This window comes from Octopus sinensis, linkage group LG14 (genome assembly GCF_006345805.1).
Source record: "Octopus sinensis linkage group LG14, ASM634580v1, whole genome shotgun sequence".
In the NCBI taxonomy this organism is placed as follows: Eukaryota; Metazoa; Mollusca; class Cephalopoda; order Octopoda; family Octopodidae; genus Octopus; species Octopus sinensis.
Window position 1 is genome coordinate 51,844,606 of NC_043010.1, and position 20,405 is coordinate 51,865,010.

The window sequence follows — 20,405 nt, forward strand, 5'->3', positions numbered from 1 at the left end:
AGCCCCTTCTTGTTTGTAATAGTCCTCCAAGCTATGACTGAGGAATTTAAGACTGGCTATTCCTGGGAGCTCCTCTATGCAGATGACCTTCTTCTTTTGCTGAATCACTACCAGAACTAGGAAAATATTTCAGGTACGGAAGCAAGGACTTAATTCTAAGGGCCTTGGAGTTAACTTAGCAAAAACCAAAGTCTTAGTAAATAGGAAAACAGACAAATTACAGATCCCTTCTGGGAGATAGCTCTGCTTGATATGTAGAAAAGGTGGCACCCTTCAGACATTGGGCAATATGCTGTGCTTGAGAAGACCCACCAAGCCAAGTGAAATCATAGTCGTGGCTGATGCCAGTGTCACATACCTGGCACCCGTGCCAGTGGCATGTAAAAAACACCCTTCAAACTTTGGTACTCATGGAGGCAGTGACATATGACCAAGACCTTCGATAATATACCATGCTTGAGAAGAAGGTGGTGAGCTGGCAGAAACGTTAGCACGCTGGGCGAAATGCTTAGCAGTATTTCGTCTGTCGTTACGTTCTAAGTTCAAATTCCGCCGAGGTCAACTTGGCCTTTCATCCTTTTGGGGTCGATAAATAAAGTACAAGTTTCACACTGGGGTCGATGTAATCGACTTAATCCCTTTGTCTGTCCTTGTTTGTTCCCTCTATGCTTAGCCCCTTGTGGGCAGTAAAGAAATAAATATACCACGCTTGAGAAGACTTGCCAAGCCAAGTGAGACCGTAGTCATGGCTGATGTCAGTGTTTCGCAACTGGCACCCACGTTGGTGGCACAGTTGCAACATTCCACCCTAATAGTATGTTGACTTAGCAATGGAAACTAGAACTTTATGGAGAAAGTGGATATTGTATTGGGCTGCCAGCTCAGCTTTTTATTATCATATTCATGCAGAAATATTACTACCTTTGATTCAAATAATTTTAAAATTGCTTGAAAACTAATTGAAAAATTAATTAAGGTAGACCAACACACTAAAATTAACTGAGGTAAACCAGCACTCTAATTCACAAGCTGGAGTTAAACACTGCATTAAGGAATGATGTATATTTTATGTTTTGAACAAATGATTATTGTATATAGTGTCCATTTAGAATACAAATACTGGTACTTAACTTATTGACCCTGAAAGGATGAAAGGCAAATTCAGACACAACAGAATTTGAACTCAGAATGTAAAGACAAATGCTAAGTATTTCGCTTAGTATACTAACAATTCTGCCAACTTGCCATTTTATAATTAATAATAATAATAATAATAATAATAATAATCCTTTTTGCTGTAGACACAAGGCCTGAAATTTCACTGGCACTTAATTTATTGACCCCGAAAGGATGAAAGGCAAATTCAGCCTCAACAGAATTTGAACTCAGAATGTAAAGACAAACGCTAATCATTTCGCTCGGTATGCTAACAATTCTGCCAACTTGCCATTTTATAATAATAATTAATAATAATAATAATAATAATAATAATAATATATAGCTTTGCTAGAAACATCCCACATCCTATGCAAGACATTATCAATCCGATAATACAACCTAAACAAAATAATCCACAAACACAAGACACACTCTGTACAGCAATTATCCAATAAAATAAACTTCTACCAGTAATCCAAATAACCAATGCATAACACAGTCAACACACAATATAAACAGTAATACAACAAAAGACTGCACCACACCTCAAAAGAAAAAAGACTGACACAATACAATACTGGGAAGAATTTGCACACTCCCAATAGAAAAGAACACACAATGATGTACTTATCTCAGCAACACGGAGATGTAGCAGTAGAAATTTGCCTAAAACTACCAAATGTTGAACAATTATAATGATAATAATCAGTAATTCTTACCATTTGGAGGCAACCGATAACCAACAGTAGGTAATAGGAAAAGGAGGTATTTCCACATGAAATTCCAAGATACATGCGCTTTCCACTACGTTCAATTAGACGATCACCATCCCTGACCATTTTCATTCCCATATTTTGTACAACCACCATTGAAGTCAGAGGTGTAACAAAGCCATATTTGAGTGCTATTGAGATTATCTGGTCTCGAACTTTTGGAGTTCTTTCTAAATTTAATAACTTTTTTAAAGTGAGGTGAACCCATGTGTTGCGAGTTATAGTATGAAGAGACTGAAGTGTAGTCAGTTTGGGATTCTGTGGAATGGATTCAAGACCTAATTGAAATTCACCATTAAGGTTTTCAATAGGCAGCTTTAATTTTTCAGATTTCAAACCAGAAGAAGTGTCCATTGTGAGCAAAATGCTTATGTCTTCTTTCAGGTCTTCTGATGTGGTACCAGCAACAACTATCTCAGAACCTTTGAAGTAATAGCTGAATGAATTTTCTGTTAAGGTTGTACGATTGATAGCATCATCTAGGTAAACTATATCAATGTTTTTCAAAAGGATGCGAGAAATTTCTTGATATAAGTTTAAGATTTGCATTCGACTGTCAGCTGCTACATAGATCTTACGACTAAATCCACCGTTTGCACCAGCAAGTTGTTTCAAGAAATTCATGTCACTATTTTCACCAAAGCCTAATGTGAAAATAGAAGTATCACTGTTAGCTTTCGCCACATTTTTTATAATAGTAAACCAGTCTACGACACCATCAGTTGGTTGGCCATCAGTCAGAAAAAAGATTAAATTTTTAGTCTCACTGGACTTTAGATTATCAAATTTATTCAGGCTGGTAAGAAGTGCTTCGTTAATGTTTGTTCCTCCACCCGTAGATAATCTATCAATATAGTTAAGAGCAACATTAATATTCTCCTTACTTGCTGGCAAAAAACCATCAGTCATCCAGTCAATGCCTGAACTAAATATTCCAATCATGAATGTGTCCAGAGCTTGTTTCAACGAATGAAGGATACCAGTCATTGCTTTTTTCAGTTGTTTCAATTTACGGCCAGACATTGAACCACTCACGTCTAACATGAAAACTATCTTCTTCTGAAGTGAGGGGAAAGAATCAGGAGCATAAAAATGTACAAAGTATCCATCGATAGCATAAACCATGTTTGAAGATACTTTCCAGTCGACATCATAGTTTACTTCAAACAGTCCTGTGATTCCCTGGGAAGATAAGGCCTTCTGGTCAGAGACACTGGGTTCATAGTTTATATAAACTTGTTTATTGTTTTTGTAGTCTATGTTCCCTACTTCTTTCGTCTCCTTCCTTATTTCAACAGCATTTTTTTCAAAACTCACTTGCTTAAGTTCAACGTTACACCGGCTAATGCCTTGAAGTTCTGATATAAAGACTTCTATTTTAAAGTTCTCAATGATTTGTTTGTTGGTTAAATGAATAACATGTTTGTATTTCCCGAATGACCTTCGCAATAACTCTTGGTATGTGAGTGTGAACACAGCTGTTTTCTGTGCCTCTACGCTGACCATCACATGGAATGTGCTTGTGTGCCTATGTTCTGTGCCGACATAACCTGCTGACTCACCTCTTTGTGCAGCTTTGTCGTAAATCTCCTTGGCTTGCTTTTTCTCAAGAACATCTCCCACAAAAACAGAACCATTAACTTCCATGGTGAAATTTGACACAAACGCATTTTCCGGAATGTTGACGTGAAATACGGCTAGTGCTGAAGATTTACGTGTGTTTTTGAATACAGTTTCCACTCTTGTGGTTGCATAGCGAAACTTGATGTCACTCATGACAGAAAAGGAATGAATGTTAAGTGAAGAATCGTCTGCAACAACTTCAGAACCAAGAACAAACCCAAACAGTAGAAGTTGGAAAATAAACATATTATTTTCGATATCCTTCATCATTTTATTCCTTCTAAATATGAGTAACTGAAATATAAAAGAAATAAAACATTTATTTTTTAAAAAATGGTAAAATTTAGATGATTACTATCTTCAAAAGAAACAATTTTTAAAAAGGAAAACATGAATTTATTGTTACACCATACATAATTGCATAAATATTCCACATAAAAATATAAATCCAAAAATACAATTATAAGCAAAGCAAAAAGAAAGAAGAATATCATCAACTCAACACTAAGTTCATCAATCGACCACTCTCAAGACACTAGTGTGTAATTTTAGTGATATATAGCTGTTATTTCTAGCATAATCGCTCGGTAAGAAGGGATACTCTGAACATGATAAAAGAGTAAACCACCTTATCCTTCTAACCATTAACGAGTCAATATAAAGACCCTCACCCAGGGAACAAACAAAAAAGAATAAAATAACCAGCCTGGGTGGTGTTAATAAGTATGTGGAAAATGAATATGAAAAAAAAAAGCTCGCTGATGACCCTGGGGGATGGAGAGGGGACTTTCGGAAAATTCACAAGATCCGATTTTTCTGTCATAACGTGGATATATATTTAGCTTTTTTACGAAATCCCATGTTTCTGGTTATGAAGGATCCGATTCTAAAAAAAACTTTCAAAAAATCGCATTTTCAAAATTTCAATTACACACCCTTACTATTTTTCACTTTTCATGGAAATTTTTTTTTTTTTTTGCAAAATATGTAGAAAAATACGAAGATTACGATTCTGAAAAAAATTGGTTTGTAAAATTTAATCTTTCAAAAAAAAATATATATATGGATTCCCAGTAATTCTTCTAGAAATATGTAAGCGAGTCCTAGCAAGACCACTGCCATCCCTCCTTCAGAGCTTCCTTGCAACTGGCAAACTTCCAAGAAAACTGAAGGAGGGTAAAATATGCCCTATTCATAAAGGAGGTAGCAGAGCGGAGGCCGAGAACTACAGACCTATCTCTCTGATCTCACATATCAGCAAGGTCATGAAACGAATAGTCAGAAGAAAACTAATTGCCTTCCTTGGACAAAATGACTTGCTGCCTGACACTCAACATGGTTTCCAACCAGAAAGAAGTTGTCTGACTCAGCTCTTACAACAGTATGACTAGGTGCTGAAACAGCTGCTCAACCACTCAAATGTGGAAGTGATATATCTCAACTTTGCAAAGGCCTTTGATAAAGTCGATCATGGAATGATATGTCACAAACTTCGTGATCTCGGCATAGTTGGAAAATTGGGAGAATGGCTTCATGACTTTCTGAAGGATAGAAGTCAGGTGGCAGTAGCCAATGAGGCCACCTCCAGTGACATGCAAATTGTGAGTGGTGTTTCACAAGGCATTGTTTTGGGACCACTACTGTTCATAATGGCCTTCTCGGACATGCCCCCCACCCCAGCCATACAGAGAGCCATGATCACAAGTTATGCAGATGATACAAAAGTCTCACTGGTAATACAGAACCCTGAAGACACTATGTACCTGCAATGTGAGCTGGATGGAATATACAAGTGGGCTGAAAAGAATAGCATGCAGTTTAATGCTGTAAAGTTTCAAGCCTTGTGCTATCAGCATGCAAAACTAAATGCAATACCCAATAAATACACTGGACCGGGAGAGATTGCAATTCCAGAGAAACAGTCAGTGCTAGACCTGGGCATTTACATGAGTGATGATGCATCCTTTCATGTGCATGTTGTGAAATTGGCAATGAAATGCTGACCGGATGGATTCTTAGAACTTTTAGAACAAGAGACCAGGAAACCATGATGATCCTCTGGAGGACACTTGTCCTAAGCCACTTTGACTATTGCTCTCAGCTATGGTCACCAGTGACATTAATCTCAGAACTTGAGGCAATCCAACGTAGCTACACGAAGAAGATAGCCTCTATGCAGCATATAAGCTATTGGGAAAGACTCAAGAGATTAAGACTATTCCTTAGAGTGTAGGCGAGAAAGATATGCCATAATATACATCTGGAAGATCCTAGAAGGACTTGTCCCAAACTTTGGCATCGAGATTTACACAAATACTAGAACTGGGCACCACTGCATAGTGCTAAGGACTCCAAATTTGCCATCAAGATGTAGGACAAGATACTGCAATAGCCTGGGCTTCAGAGGTCCACAGCTCTTTAATATCCTCCCAAAGGACCTGAGAGACCTGCATGGAGTAGATGTAGGTGTCTTCAAAATAAAGCTGGACCTCTTTCTGTTAGGTGTCCCAGATGAACTAACTTCATGGCAGGAGGTGCAGATGAAGGTAGCTGCATCAAACTCTTTCATGCACCAAATGTCAATTCCTAAAAAGCATTTGTGAAGTAAAATTATGTAGCAACACCAAATGGTGGTGCCCCAGCATGGCCACAGCTCATGAGCTGAAACTAGATAAAGTAAAATAAAATTTTAAAATAAAATAAATTTGAGTGGCTGTGTGGTAAGTAGCTTGCTTACGAACCACATGGTTCCGGGTTCAGTCCCACTGCGTGGCACCTTGAGCAGGTGTCTTGTACTATAGCCTCAGGCAGACCAAAGCCTTGTGAGTGGATTTGGTAGACGGAAACTGAAAGAACCCCGTCGTATATATGTATATATATATGTATATATATATATATGTATATATATATATATATTATATATATATATATATATATTATATATATATATATATATATATATATATGTATATGTATGCGTATATATTTGTGTGTCTGCGTTTGTCCCCCCAACATCGCTTGACAACCGATGCTGGTGTGTTTACATCCCCGTAACTTAGCGGTTCGGCAAAAGAGACAGCTAGAATAAGTACTAGGCATACAAAGAATAAGTCCTGGAGTCGATTTGCTCAACTAAAAGTCGGTGCTCCAGCATGCCCACAGTCAAATGACTGAAACAAGTAAAAGAGAGTATATATATATACCCTCAGGCCTTCAAGCAGGCTATCCATATGCTAGAAATAACAGCCAAATCTCACAAAACAGCAATAACATATTGCAATCAATCTACTCACCTTTCTGAAAAGGTTTCTTTCAGAGTAATTTCCCACAGTAATATGACAAAGTATTCATGTGAAATTAAAGTAGTCTTTTTTTTAAATTTTCTTTTTTAAACTTTTTTAAAAACTTTTTCCGAATTTTTTTCCCCCATCAATCTACGTGGGAAAACGCGGAGATTAAAAATACGGAAAAAATTAAAACAAATTCAAATTTTAATTTCAAATTTTTTATGAAAAACTCCGACCCAAAATCACCCCAGCCATCCCGCTGTTTTCACTGTTTTTGTATACGTTCTAGTAAAATGCCTGAGGGTAACTGAAATTCTAGTAAAAGGCCTGGGGTAATTGAAATTTTGAAAATGCGACTATTTGAAAATTTTTTTCCAGCATCGGATCCTCCATAACTAAAAACGTAGGATTCAGTAAAAAAAATCAATATATATCCATTTACCGGAAGTTATGACGGAAAAATCGGATCTTGTGAATTTTCCGAAAGTCCCTTCCGCACCCCCAGGGTCGACAGCGCGCATTTTTTTTTTTTTTTCGCATTCGTTTTCCATATACTTGTTAACACCCCTCAGGCTGGTTAATTTTTCTTTTCTCCGGGAGTATTGTGTGTGTTTGTGCGCGCGTGATTCCGTTTTTTCCTCGCTGGAGGTGTCATTATAAATGCTACATTATTCGGATCTTTACCTTTTGATCGACAGATTTTTTAAATAATTTTTTTGTAACTAAACAAGATCGCCCAAGATCCTATTCTTCAACGCGTTAGATTTTCATGTTAGAGAGCAGGATGTAATTTGATGGAGATGTGGCAGTGTGGTAAGTAGCTTGCTTACCAACCACATGGTTCCGAGTTCAGTCCCACTGCGTGGCACTTTGGGCAAGTGTCTTCTACTATAGCCTCGGGCCTACCAAAAGTCTTGTGAGTGGATTTGGTAGACGGAAACTGAAAGCAGCCCGTCATATATATATATATGTGTGTGTGTGTGTGTGTGTGTCTGCGTTTGTCCCCCCCCCCAAACATCGCTTGACATCCGATGCTGGTGTGTTTGTGTCCCCGTAACTTAGCGGTTCGGCAAAAGAGACCGATAGGATAAGTACTAGGCTTACAAAGAATAAGTCCTGGGGGTCGCTTTGCTCGACTAAAGGTGGTGCTCCAGCATGGCCGCAGTCAAATGACTGAAACAAGTAAAAGAGTAAACAAGATCCTGTTCTTCAACGCGTTAGATCTTCATGTTAGAGAGCATGTTAGAGTATGTGATTTGATGGAGACTTATTTGTTGGGTTGATACTACATTATATCTCGTACGTATGTTTGGCAATTAGTTCTCAAATTACCAATTGTTAATTTGCTATTATGAGACTGCAACTGCATTATTTATATATCTTACATGCACACACACTCACTGTATTATTAATATCGACACACGACACGCACAGAGAGGTTCGTTATGGATAACAGAATAGATAAAACTCGATACATGAATATATATCTTTTATTTTTAATCAGTAGGAGTTACAAAGTGACTCATGGGCCGAGAGTTTCGTTCATGCTTAGCCTTTGAGTCTCTTTGTAGTTCTGTTAATTAAGAATAATAAAATATATAAATAGATTTCAATTACGGATTTTTCTATCTTTTTTTTTTCCTTTTTTTGCTATACAAACAAAACATTTTTCTTCATTTCAATAATTATGAGAAAGTAGTTCAGTGACAATGACGCAGTAACATGCGTATTGTTGTTATCGAATATTTGAAAGTTGTTTTGCCAGTCATATCGAAACATCGACATATCATTATTATTTGTAAACAATACGGATCTGGTATTATTGATTTATATTTTGGATTTGATCTTCCCCCAATTTTTTTTTCTGTGGTCACCAGACACTTGTACTAAAGCAATAACTTGTGTGTGTGTGTGTGTATGTGTGTGTGTGTGTGAGAGAGAGAGAGAGAGAGAGAGAGAGAAAAACACGCTATTTTTCTTTTGTTTTTTTTTGCTCGGCTATGTATGCATGTATGTATGTATGTGTGTGTGTATAAAGCACACGCAGGAATATATATATATATATATATATATATATATATACCTATATATATATATAGGTATATATATATATAATATATAGGTATATTATATATATATATATAGGTATATATATATATATATATATATAGGTATATATATATATATATATATATATAGGTATATATATATATATATTATATATAATATATATATATATATATATATATATATATATATATTATATATATATATATTACCTATATATATATATATATATAATACACACACACACACACACATATGTATGTATGTTTATAAAACACACACAGAAATATATAGATATATATATATATATCATATAATAATATAGTCACATTCGAACGTGGATCTGCATGTTTGAAAGATCCTTGTTATCAAGCAATTACGTTTTACCTTACCTTGAATCTTCCCCAATCTCTTTTGGCTGCTGTGGCTTCTCTCTCTCTCTCTCACACACACACCCTCTCTCTCTCTCTCTCTCTCTTTCTCTCTCTGTCTTTCTCACTCTCTGTCTTTCTCTTTGCAGTGGTTCTTCTCTTCCCCCACGCCGCCACCAAACCCATTACCAAAAACATACAAACATACAAGTAAGCGAAGGGAGATTACTCTGATCATCAGTGTAACATGACGTCATATACTACAAGCCCAACCTATGACACCAGCACTCAAATTTTATAGACTAACAGGCGTCACCAAACTTTATAGACTACCCTGCACATGCGCACACACGAGGGTAACGCCTCTTAGAATACTGGTCTCTATTTTCGATAGTTTATAACAACCTTCCTTCCTCAGTCATTACAGGCATTTCCTTCATTGCATGACGTCAAATAAATATATAAACACTCATTGACAATTAGCATAGTTGACGATTAAAAATGTGTATCAGCGAGTTGTGTTTGATATATTCCTTACACGGATATCAGCATTGGACCCTCCAAAAGTTCAATAGAGATCCTGGCGTTTATCAACCCCTTTTTTGATACCCAGGCATTTATCCCAGGCATTTGAAGAGTCCTTTGGACCTCCCCACTCCCAAGGGAGTTCAGGATGTTGACGGTCGCTCTGAACGAGGTTGGATACCCTTGCATTAAATCATTCCTTACCAAATGGAAGTAGACGTTGAACAAGGTACAGTAGTTTCAGATATAGAGACAAAAGGCTGGAGTTTCAGAATAACGAACATTATCTCACTGGGAAGGAAAAAATCATAGAACTGAGTCAAGGGTGGGGGGTGCATACATAAAAATATTTAATTTATAGGCGCAGGAGTGGCTGTGTGGTAAGTAGCTTGCTAACCAACCACATGGTTCCGGGTTCAGTCCCACTGCGTGGCATCTTGGGCAAGTGTCTTCTGCTATAGCCCCGGGCCGACCAATGCCTTCTGAGTGGATTTGGTAGATGGAAACTGAAAGAATCCTGTCGTATATATGTATATATATATATGTATGTGTGTGTTTGTGTGTCTGTGTTTGTCCCCCTAGCATTGCTTGACAACCGATGCTGGTGTGTTTACGTCCCCGTCACTTAGCGGTTCGGCAAAAGAGACTGATAGAATAAGTACTGGGCTTACAAAGAATAAGTCCCGGGGTCGATTTGCTCGACTAAAGGCGGTGCTCCAGCATGGCCGCAGTCAAATGACTGAAACAAGTAAAAGAGTATTGGAAAAAAAATTCTTTCAAAATCATTATTTCCGTTATACACAGGGATACAAAACTTAAAAAAGATAGGAATACTATAAAAAAAAAGGGGGGGGACCTCTCAATTTCTTGCCCCTTTTCTTCCCCAATAAATTAGTAATGGTTCCCAAGTCGTAGAGACCTCCAGGGTCAATTTCCTGGATTTTCTGGCATATATACTCTGCGTTATATGCGGAGAGCAGTTTGTTGGCTGTTTCTTGTTTGCGTTTTGCGTTGTGAGAAATTGCTGCTGCTATTTGAGAGAATTCGAAGTTATAATATCATTGTTTGTGTAAACTGTTCTGAACAGTACCCGTCGTAAAACGATAATTTTCGCCCTACGGGGCAGAAAATTTTGTACTAACCATATTCTTGTTACCTTAAAGGTAACTTTCAGAGATGGAGTTCGACCTGACGTCGAAGGAGGACTTTCCCGTGATGGGAAAAGGTGAAAAAGAGGAAAATCAAGTACCCAGGCAATCATTCTCGGCCGCGGTGGGCGGCGCCATGTTGGAGATAGAATTCAAGATTGAACAACTGTACGAATATAGGAATTTGGTAAAACTAGAAGGAGGAGAAATAAGGCTTGTGCCGCCGCAAGCGAAGGTGCAAGAAATTAAGGAAAAGATCGTAATCTATAAAGTGTACAACTTTAAAGAAAAAAAGATCATGGAAGTAAAAAACGAAACCGTTGAGAAATGCTTGGCCCCGGTGTGGGATAAAATTCGCCATATAGTGAGAGGTGCACGAAGTGCCACGATCGAAGCACACTTTGACACGGCAGAGGTGGCGAAGGAGGTGTCGTCGTTGACCCTTAAAAACGACGACATCATGCTGCTACCCTCGTATATGGGGAAGAGAACCGCAAAGGTAACGGTTGAAGACATACCCAGAGGATACGACACCATGTGGGTAGCAGCGGCGGTCTTACATGATGTGGAACGCGAAATGAACATACTGCAAATGAGAAGGAAGGAAGCGGTACGTTGGAGGGGTCAGACTCTGGAGCTCCTCGTACAGGCAGAGAACAAGATCTTGGAGAGCCTGCCTGACAGGATTTTTAACGAGGATGGCACGTCCATGAGAGTGTCGGTGGAAGGACGAAGACCCAGATGCTTCAAGTGTGGAGAAAAGGGTCACGTCCGTTCCAATTGCATCAGGAAAAAAAGAACAGAAGATGCGGCCCCTCCAAGTGTACCCAATGCGGAGGGAGAGGAAGCTAAGAAGAACAACAAAACGACCAAGACAAATACGGAAGCAAAAATAGACCAAATAGAACCGATGGAATACACCCAAGTTACGCACAAAAGAAAAAAAGAAAATACCCTGGACTCCCCTCCCCAAACAAGGAAAAAAACAACTAACACTGCAGACACACACATTAAACAAATCCCCCAACCCTACCCCCACGGCACTGTTTTCATTGGAAAACAGTTTGCCAAGCCCCTCCCCGTAAAACAAGATCCTAAAAAATGTTTATTGAAAAATGAAAAAATAATTGCGTTTGATGAAAAAAACGAAAAAGTTTACAAATGCTGCAAACTGTCGAGGTTCATGCTGTATAGCAGAACCTCAGATGGAAAAGCAATTGCGCGCTTCGCCAAGGTAGGCGAGAACGAATGGAAGGAGGAGGTTCTTCAGGAACACCTGAAGAACCGCCTAATAAGAGATGTCACCAAAGAGGTGTTAGAAGGAAAACTAACAATAACCCCGGCAACCACACCAACCCAGAGCCCAGTGGCAACGCCGGTCAAGGGCCCTGCAGTAGCGGAAGAAAGGGAAGCAGGCAAAATCAGACCGCCGTGCTCCCTTTCACAACCGTGAGTATAATTATTTTCCTCCCTCGCCCACAATGGCCAAGCTGGGCTGTATAAACATACGTGGAATGGGGTCGAAATGGAAACAAATTTGTTTCCTGAACGACCTCACGACACACGGTATAGATATTGCTATTGCAACCGAGTCCAAGATGAGCGAGACCCAAGCGTTCTCGCCTCTTCTAAATGGTTTCGAGAAATTTATTTCTCCTAGCCGAGGAAGAGGCGGAGGCGTGGCAGTCTTCATCAGGAAGAGCTTGGACTTGCAGGTAAGTACTGTCTTTCTGGACCCAGAAGGCAGGCTGGTTGTCCTGGATGTGACTCACGCAAGTAAACAGTCCTTCAGGTTGGTAGCTGTCTACGCCCCGAACGAGGGTAGACAGTCGGGTTTCTTTCGAAGCCTGGAGCCCTTTCTGGCGACGTCGAAAACAGTAATACTAGTAGGGGACTTTAACACTGTCCTTGAAGCGCACATCGACAGTGTTGGCTCAACTAATAGGAAGGGGAATCCTAGCCTCAAGGGTCTACTGGAGAGCTTTGATCTAGTGGACCGTTACCGACTGGATGAGCCGAGCGTTCCACAGTGGACGTGGAGTAACAACGACGGCTCACACAGATCGTACCTAGATAGGATAATTATAAAAAAAAGAGATAAGGATACGTTTAGTTGTCCACAATTTCATATTGTACCTTACTCGGATCACAAGTTTGTGACGTGTGAGGTGCAATTAGACAAGTGTCATAGACAGGGACCCGGGTACTGGAAGCTGAACAAGGCTATTTTGAATTGTGAAGACTTCCGTACCCGGATTAAGGAGTTAGTTCAGAGGGCATTGTGCGGCACCGTCATTAACAATAGATGGTGGCACGCCCTCAAAAGAGCCATTCGATTAGAGTCCGTTAGATTTAGCAATCAGATAAGGACAGATAGGGCTAGTCTAGAGGGCGATTTAGTTAAGAAGCTAGACGAGGCAATGGAAGCTGGCTCTGCATCCGGAGTACTGGCGGCAAGGACGGTATTGTACCGACACCTTGACTCCAAACACGAAGGTTGCAGAGTCAGAGCTAAGCTGCGCGCCGGGAAACGAGAAGGTGTTAACGTAGCCGGATGGGCCCGTCGTGCGGAGAGTAAGAGAGGCAACAGAGCCTCAATAAAATCTTTGACTGGCGAACAGGGACAAAAGATCTATGGACAGGAGGAGATGCAAAAGTTTCTTCACCAGCATTTCGCGCGCGCGTTCGGGGGTGGTGGCCCGCTGGACCGGGGGAGTGCCTTAAGGGACTTCCTGGCCGGCGGGCCGCGGCTCGCGGGGCGTGAGGCGGAGTGCTGTGAGGGAGCGATCACTCCCGCGGAAATAAGGGAAGTGCTGGCCGAGTGCGCCGGGGAGAAATCGCCGGGGCTGGATGGTCTGCCCTACGAGTTTTACCAAAATATGCCGGATTTGTTCGGGGGAATACTGGCAGGCGTCTACACGAACTGGCAGCAGAACGGGAGAATTCCCAGTTCTGTAAGCCGGGGAGTGGTGACGCTAATCCAGAAAGACCCGAGCAAAGGGGATATGATTAGTAACTACAGGCCCATAACTCTACTTAATGTAGAGTTAAAGATTTTGGCCAAGGTGTTAGCAAAAAGGTTGACGGTTGTCGTGGAGAAACTTGTAGGGAGAGCACAGACATGTGCAATTCCAGGCAGGTCGATCCAGGACAACCTTCACCTTATACGCTACACCTTAGATAGGGTGGGTAAAATAACCGGCAAAGGTGGGGTAATGGTCCACTTGGACCAAAGTAAAGCCTTCGATAGGGTAGACCATGGGTACCTGGCGGCGGTCCTCGAAGCGACCGGACTGGGTCCCGAATTCCGCGGGTGGATCTCCGCTATGTACAGCGGCATCAAGTCCACCGTCCAGATAAACGGTTACCTAACAGAACCGTTTTCGATCGAATGTTCAGTACGTCAGGGGTGCCCCTTGTCACCACTTTTGTACGTATTGGCTCTCGAGCCACTACTGCGAAGGTTGGAGAGGCTGGGGAGTAACTCAGATGGAATCGGAGGTGGGAGGTCGGTCACTGCCTATGCGGATGACATCACCCTCATCGTGTCCAAGGAGGCCCAACTACCTGGTGTAGAGGAGGCTATCAGAGGATACGAGGCGGTGGCAGGAGCAAAGGTTAACAGGGACAAATCGGTCGGCTTGCGCCTCGGCACCTGGAGGAACAAGCCGATATTGTCCAGTGTTGTGGGACACTGGACGGATGGCCCTGTTAAGTTGCTGGGAGTCTGGTTTGGACCGGACTCCCAAACGGAGAAGAACTGGAGCGAGGTGACGGGCAAGGTGGAGGCCATAATACGGACCTGGTCCGGAAGGTCTCTGTCCTTGAAAGGAAGGGCGGAGGTGGTGCAGATGTTTATTGCATCCGTAATCACCTACCGCCTGACCGTCGTCCCTTGCCCCGACTCATGGCTTAACAAGTTGGAACGAGCCCTCTTCCGCTTTTTGTGGAAAGGAGGAAAGCCACTTGTGAGACGCTCCGTGTGCTGTCAAGAACCGTTAAAGGGTGGGTTAGGGATGCCTTGGTTGATGATGCGCAGACATGCGTTGAGACTAAGACATCTCTGGCACCACCTGGAAGGTGATAAGGTGTGGAGTCCGTTGGCAGAGGGATTTTTTCCGAGACCGGCCTCCTTAGTTAATTTTAAACCCGGTTACATCAGAAGATGCAATCTGACTCCATGGCAAAAGGAGTGCCGACAGGCACTCACGCTGATCCACAGGACGGGCAAGGCCGGCTGCGGAAATACCACCTCGGTATTTTATAGAGGGCTGGTAGAAGGTAAAAACGATGACGTCCTAGGAGGGGCTCTGGGGTTTGATGAAAACCAGCTTGCCAATCTGTTTAAGAAAACGTTCAGGTCGGGGTATTTGGATAATTTCCAAAGATCCCTGGCTTGGCAGTGCTACAGGAATGCTTTACCTGTTCGCGAAAAGTTATCACGGCACGGAGTTCCAGTGCCACCGACGTGTCCAAGATGCGGGCTGGACGATGAAACCGTTCAGCACGCTTTTTTTCATTGTCGGAAGTTGAACGACTTGATAAGTTACGCAGAACACGTGTTATCGCATCTGGGACGAGTACAGCTGTCGGCTGAGTCTATGATTAAGATGATACCGCCAACTGGACTCTCGAAGGAAGGTGAGGCATGTTTTCACTGCACGGTTGCAGTGGTAAAGGAATGCATGTGGAGAACGAGAATGGAAGGAACCGCGACAGGGTCATTTGTCTCCGGGCCCGGCTTGCTCACCTACTTCAGATATCATCTGAGAAGCAAGATGGGACTGGAGAGGAGGACCCTGCCGCGGGGAGTGTATGCGAATAGATGGAAGGAAGTGGAAAGAAAGGTGGGTACGAGAAGGCCAGCTTGACCATGGAGGAGAGAGAGGAAGTGGAAGCTGCAGGGCCTCAACAATTGCCGGGGTGTGAAAGCTCCAGTAAAATCACAAAGGTCAGCTACAAGTGTTTGTAACACTAGTTACGCAAAAACTATTACTTATAACGAATACAAACGAAACTTTTTTAATCGATTCTCTTAAATTTTCTTGTATGTATGTATGTCCTGTATTCGTCCTTTCTATGTATTAATTTTTATAATTGTAATAAAGAGATATATATACTCTGCGTTTTTTTCCTTCTTTTATTTGCCAGCTGAGTAGACTGGAGTAATGTGAAATAAAGTGTTTTGTTCAAGAACAAAATGTGTCGCCCAGTCCAGGAAGCGAAACTGCAATCCATGAATCCAACACTCCTAACCACTAAACAATGTGCCTTAAGACAGTTATAGCTATTCCAAAACTCCATGGCAAACATTTATGACTAGAACTCTTAGAGTAAAAGCGTTGGAATACAATAAAAAAGAAATTTTAAAGAATTCTTAAATATAGGCGCAGGAGTGGCTGTGTGGTATGTAGCTTGTTTACCAACCACATGGTTCCGGGTTCAGTCCCACTGCGTGGCACCTTGGGCAAGTATCTTCTACTATAGCCCCGGGCCGACCAAAGCCTTGTGAGTGGATTTGGTAGACGGAAACTGAAACAAGCCCGTCGTATATATGTATATATATGTGTGTGTGTGTCTGTGTTTATCCCCCTAGCATTGCTTGACAACCGATGCTGGTGTGTTTATGTCCCCGTTACTTAGCGGTTCGGCAAAAAGAGACCGATAGAATAAGTACTGGGCTTACAAAAGAATAAATCCCGGGATCGAGTTGCTCGATTAAAGGCGGTGCTCCAGCATGGCCGCAGTCAAATGACTGAAACAAGTAAAAGAGAGTAAAAGAGAGTAACAACTATTAAAATATTAAATTCGAATAGTGAAATTATGCATTTAGTTTTTAATATTGAATATTTATAATTTTCTCATATATAAGCATTGCTGTGTATGAGAAAGTTTGCCTCACAACCATTTGGTTCCAGGTACAGTCCTACAGCATGGCACCTTGGCAAGTGTCATTCACTATAGGCCCCCAGGTCAACCCAAGCCTTGTGAATGGATTTGGTAGGCAGAAACTGAAAGAAGCCGGTCATATGTGTGCATTGTAGTCTTGAGCAAAACACTTTCTTTCACATTGCTCCATTCCACCCTGCGACGGAAAGCAATCCAGCTTGGGGGGGTAAGGGGATAATGCGCTCTTGGTCTCTTATACACCGGGTAACTGACCCACCTCTATGTACCCTGGGACATGAGACAGTAACGTCCAGGGTACTCATATTAGCTTATTCATAGGTACGGGCATGTGGCAAGAAGTACCAAACCTCCAAAATAAATACTGGGATTGATCTGCTCAATTAAACCTTTCAATGTGGTACCCCAGCATGGCCGCAGTCCAATGACTGAAACAAGTAAACAGAACCAATATATTGACTTTGATTTTCTTTAAGCTTAAAAACTGTTAAACTTCAGTATTTGAAAACAGCGATTTTTTTCCTCCCTTTCTAGTGTTATTTATTAATCCATTTATTTGTGATGTACTACATCCAGTCATTCCCCGATCTTAAAAGAAATGCCAAGCTAAGAAGTTTAAACAAATCATCGTTTTGTGACATATGCAACTCCCTCGTTCTAATATACAAGAGTCAGAGTATGTTCTTAAGCAACAATTTTGTTGTAATAACCTCACCGATCTTCATAGAGAAATGCCAAACATTGTCCAATAATAATAATAATAATAATAATGACAATGACAACAACAGTGATGACGATGTTGATGATGATGATGGTGATGATGATGATGATGACGATTTAGTATCCAATAGTTGGTGTGATCTATTGGTTTCCGGCAATTTTAAATGTTGAAGAAGCCAAGACACTTAACCAGCAATCAATGATACCGACCGACATTTAATCCAACATCACGGTCCAGCCACTACAATATTTGTGTGTGTGTGTGTGTGTATATGTATATATATATATATATACACATACACACACACACCACACACACACACACACACACACACACACGTGTGTGTGTATGTGTATATATATAAGTCAGGACGCCATCATAGATCGTTAGCTACTACACGCATTTTTTTCTCTCTTTGTTTCTCTCCTTGTTTTTTTTCTGTGTATCTTTCTGTAGAAGAGCATAGGCTCGAAACATAAAATACTTTTTCTATTCCTGAGCGCTATATAATACATTTGTTTGTTTGTACTCCTCCTGCCTTCGTCTTTTATTTATTTTCGTAAACTTTCCCTTTATACACACACACACACACACACACACACACACATACACACACACGCACTCACACACGCGCATACATATTGGTCTGTCCAAAGCTATAGCAGAAGACATGTGCTCAGGGTGCCATGCGGTGGGAGCGAACCCAGGATGCACATATTCTTTTCTACTCTAGGCACAAGGCCCGAAATTTTTTGGGAGGAGGCCGGTCGATTAGATCGACCCCAGAACGCAACTGGTACTTAATTTATCAACCCCGAAAGGATGAAAGGCAAAGTTGACCTCGACAGAATTTGAACTCAGAACGTAGCGGCAGACGAAATACCGCTAAGCATTTCGCCCGACGTGCTTAATGTTTCTTGTTCCCTTACTACCCTCAAGTGGCTACACACAAAGAGGACAAACAAGGACAGACAAACGGATTTAGTTGATTATATAGACTCCAGTGCGTAGCTGGTACTTAATTTATCGAACCCGAAAAGATGAAAGGCAAAGACGACCTCGGCGGAATTCTGTCAGCTCACCGCCTTTAGAGATGCGCATATTGTCAGCCACAGAGGTACATGTTCAACTGTGGAGGCGCAATGGCCCAGTGGTTAGGGCAGCGGATTCGCGGTCGTAGGATCGCGGTTTCGATTCCCAGACCGGGCGTTGTGAGTGTTTATTGAGCGAAAACACCTAAAAGTTCCACGAGGCTCCAGCAGGGATGGTGGAGATCCCTGCTGTACTCTTTCACCACAACTTTCTCTCACTCTTACTTCCTGTTTCTGTTGTACCTGTATTTCAAAGGGCCGGCCTTGTCACTCTCTGTGTCACGCTGAATATCCCCGAGAACTACGTTAAGGGTACACGTGTCTGTGGAGTACTCAGCCACTTACACGTTAATTTCACGAGCAGGCTGTTCCGTTGATTCGGATCAACCGGAACCCTCGTCGTCGTAACCGACGGAGTGCTTCCCATGTTCAACTGATTGAGCTCAAACAGCTAACAAGCAAATCTGTAGTATTGAGCAGAATAATTGCTGTAGCACATCTTTTATACAAAGATAAAACAATGTACATGATAACACTTCCAATCAGTTAAGATCAAAAGCTATGCCCTCGTCCAGTGTCCGAGTATTGCTGACCTGTGGGTTTATGTCGAACACCTTCTGTCGCGTGTAGGACGGATCTTTTCAACTTCAATAAAATACTATATACATTAAATTATGTGTGAAGGTGCATGGCTCAGTGTTTAGAGCGACGATCTTACGACCGTGAGGTTGTGAGTTCGAATATCGGATCGGGCTGCATGTTGTGTTCTTGAGCAAGACACTTTATTTCAGGTTGCTCCAGTTCACTCAGCTGTAGAAATGAGTTGCGACGTCACTGATGCCAAGCTGTATCAACCTTTGCCTTTCTCTTGGATAGCATCGGTGGCATGGAGAGTGGAGGCTGGTATGCATGGGCGACTGTTGGTCTTCCATAAACAACCTTCCCCGGACTTGTGCTTAATGGGAGTAACTTCCTAGGTGCAATCCCATGGTCATTCGTGACCGAAGGGGGTCTCCGACATTAAATTATAATATATATATATATATATATATCGTAACCGTGTTTATCAGGAGAAAATATTGAAAAACTTCAATACATGTCAAAATTACAAAGAAACGAGGAAGGAGGTCGTAGGAGATGCCAGAAACAACAGCCAAATCTCCCGTAAATCACATCTTTTTATCTGAAAATATTTACAAATTAAATTTTTTTTTTTTTTATCCAAAAGTTTTCTATGGTTTTTAAGTGTGTAGTGCAAAAGAAAATCGTCCAAAGACGGTCCGAAGTGTGGGTTTCTTACCTTTAAAAAGGGCTTCTTGTCTTCCAGTAGTAGCTTAGTGACAAGATTAGTTGCTTAATTCACTGCTGGTTTCCGACTCGGCAACCCGGTAGGAGAGTGTTGAAAAAATAGGTGAACCGAGAAATTGTTCTATGGCGGAAATGATATCACTTAGTGATGTAACAACGCCGATCATTCCTCCAGCAAATATACATTTATATCAAAACCCAGACTCGGTGAAAGAGAACAGGAATATGACAAAGTTTATAACCCTTTCTACCGTAATTTATAAGTTTATAATCCTTACAGAATTTGAACTCAGAGGACCTGATTAAGACCCATAGAGGCCCTAGACACTTAAAAGGTTTTGGTGCCCTCGAGTATATGTAAATGGTTTAAAATGTAAGCAAAAATATTTCAAAATGTAAACGATAATAAACCTTAAAATCAATTTT

At 41.2% G+C, this 20,405-nt stretch overlaps 1 protein-coding gene across 3 annotated transcripts in view; it reads right to left on the reverse strand.

Annotated features, from left to right (window-relative positions):
* LOC115219090 (inter-alpha-trypsin inhibitor heavy chain H4-like) overlaps positions 1-9,396 on the reverse strand; it is a 17,981-nt gene extending 8,585 nt beyond the window's left edge. Inside the window, exons 1-2 of one of the 3 annotated variants that reach the window (XM_029789160.2) lie at positions 9,301-9,396; positions 1,878-3,848 (exon numbers count right to left, since the gene is read on the reverse strand). In XM_029789160.2, the coding sequence (XP_029645020.1) occupies positions 1,878-3,824 (1,947 nt within the window). In that variant the 5' untranslated portion in view covers positions 3,825-3,848; positions 9,301-9,396. Of the gene's footprint in view, positions 1-1,877; positions 3,849-6,847; positions 7,085-9,300 lie in introns of those variants that run through there. The other 2 variants (XM_036509036.1, XR_005001928.1) reach the window with 2 other exon arrangements.
* Between the last annotated feature and the right edge of the window lie 11,009 nt (positions 9,397-20,405).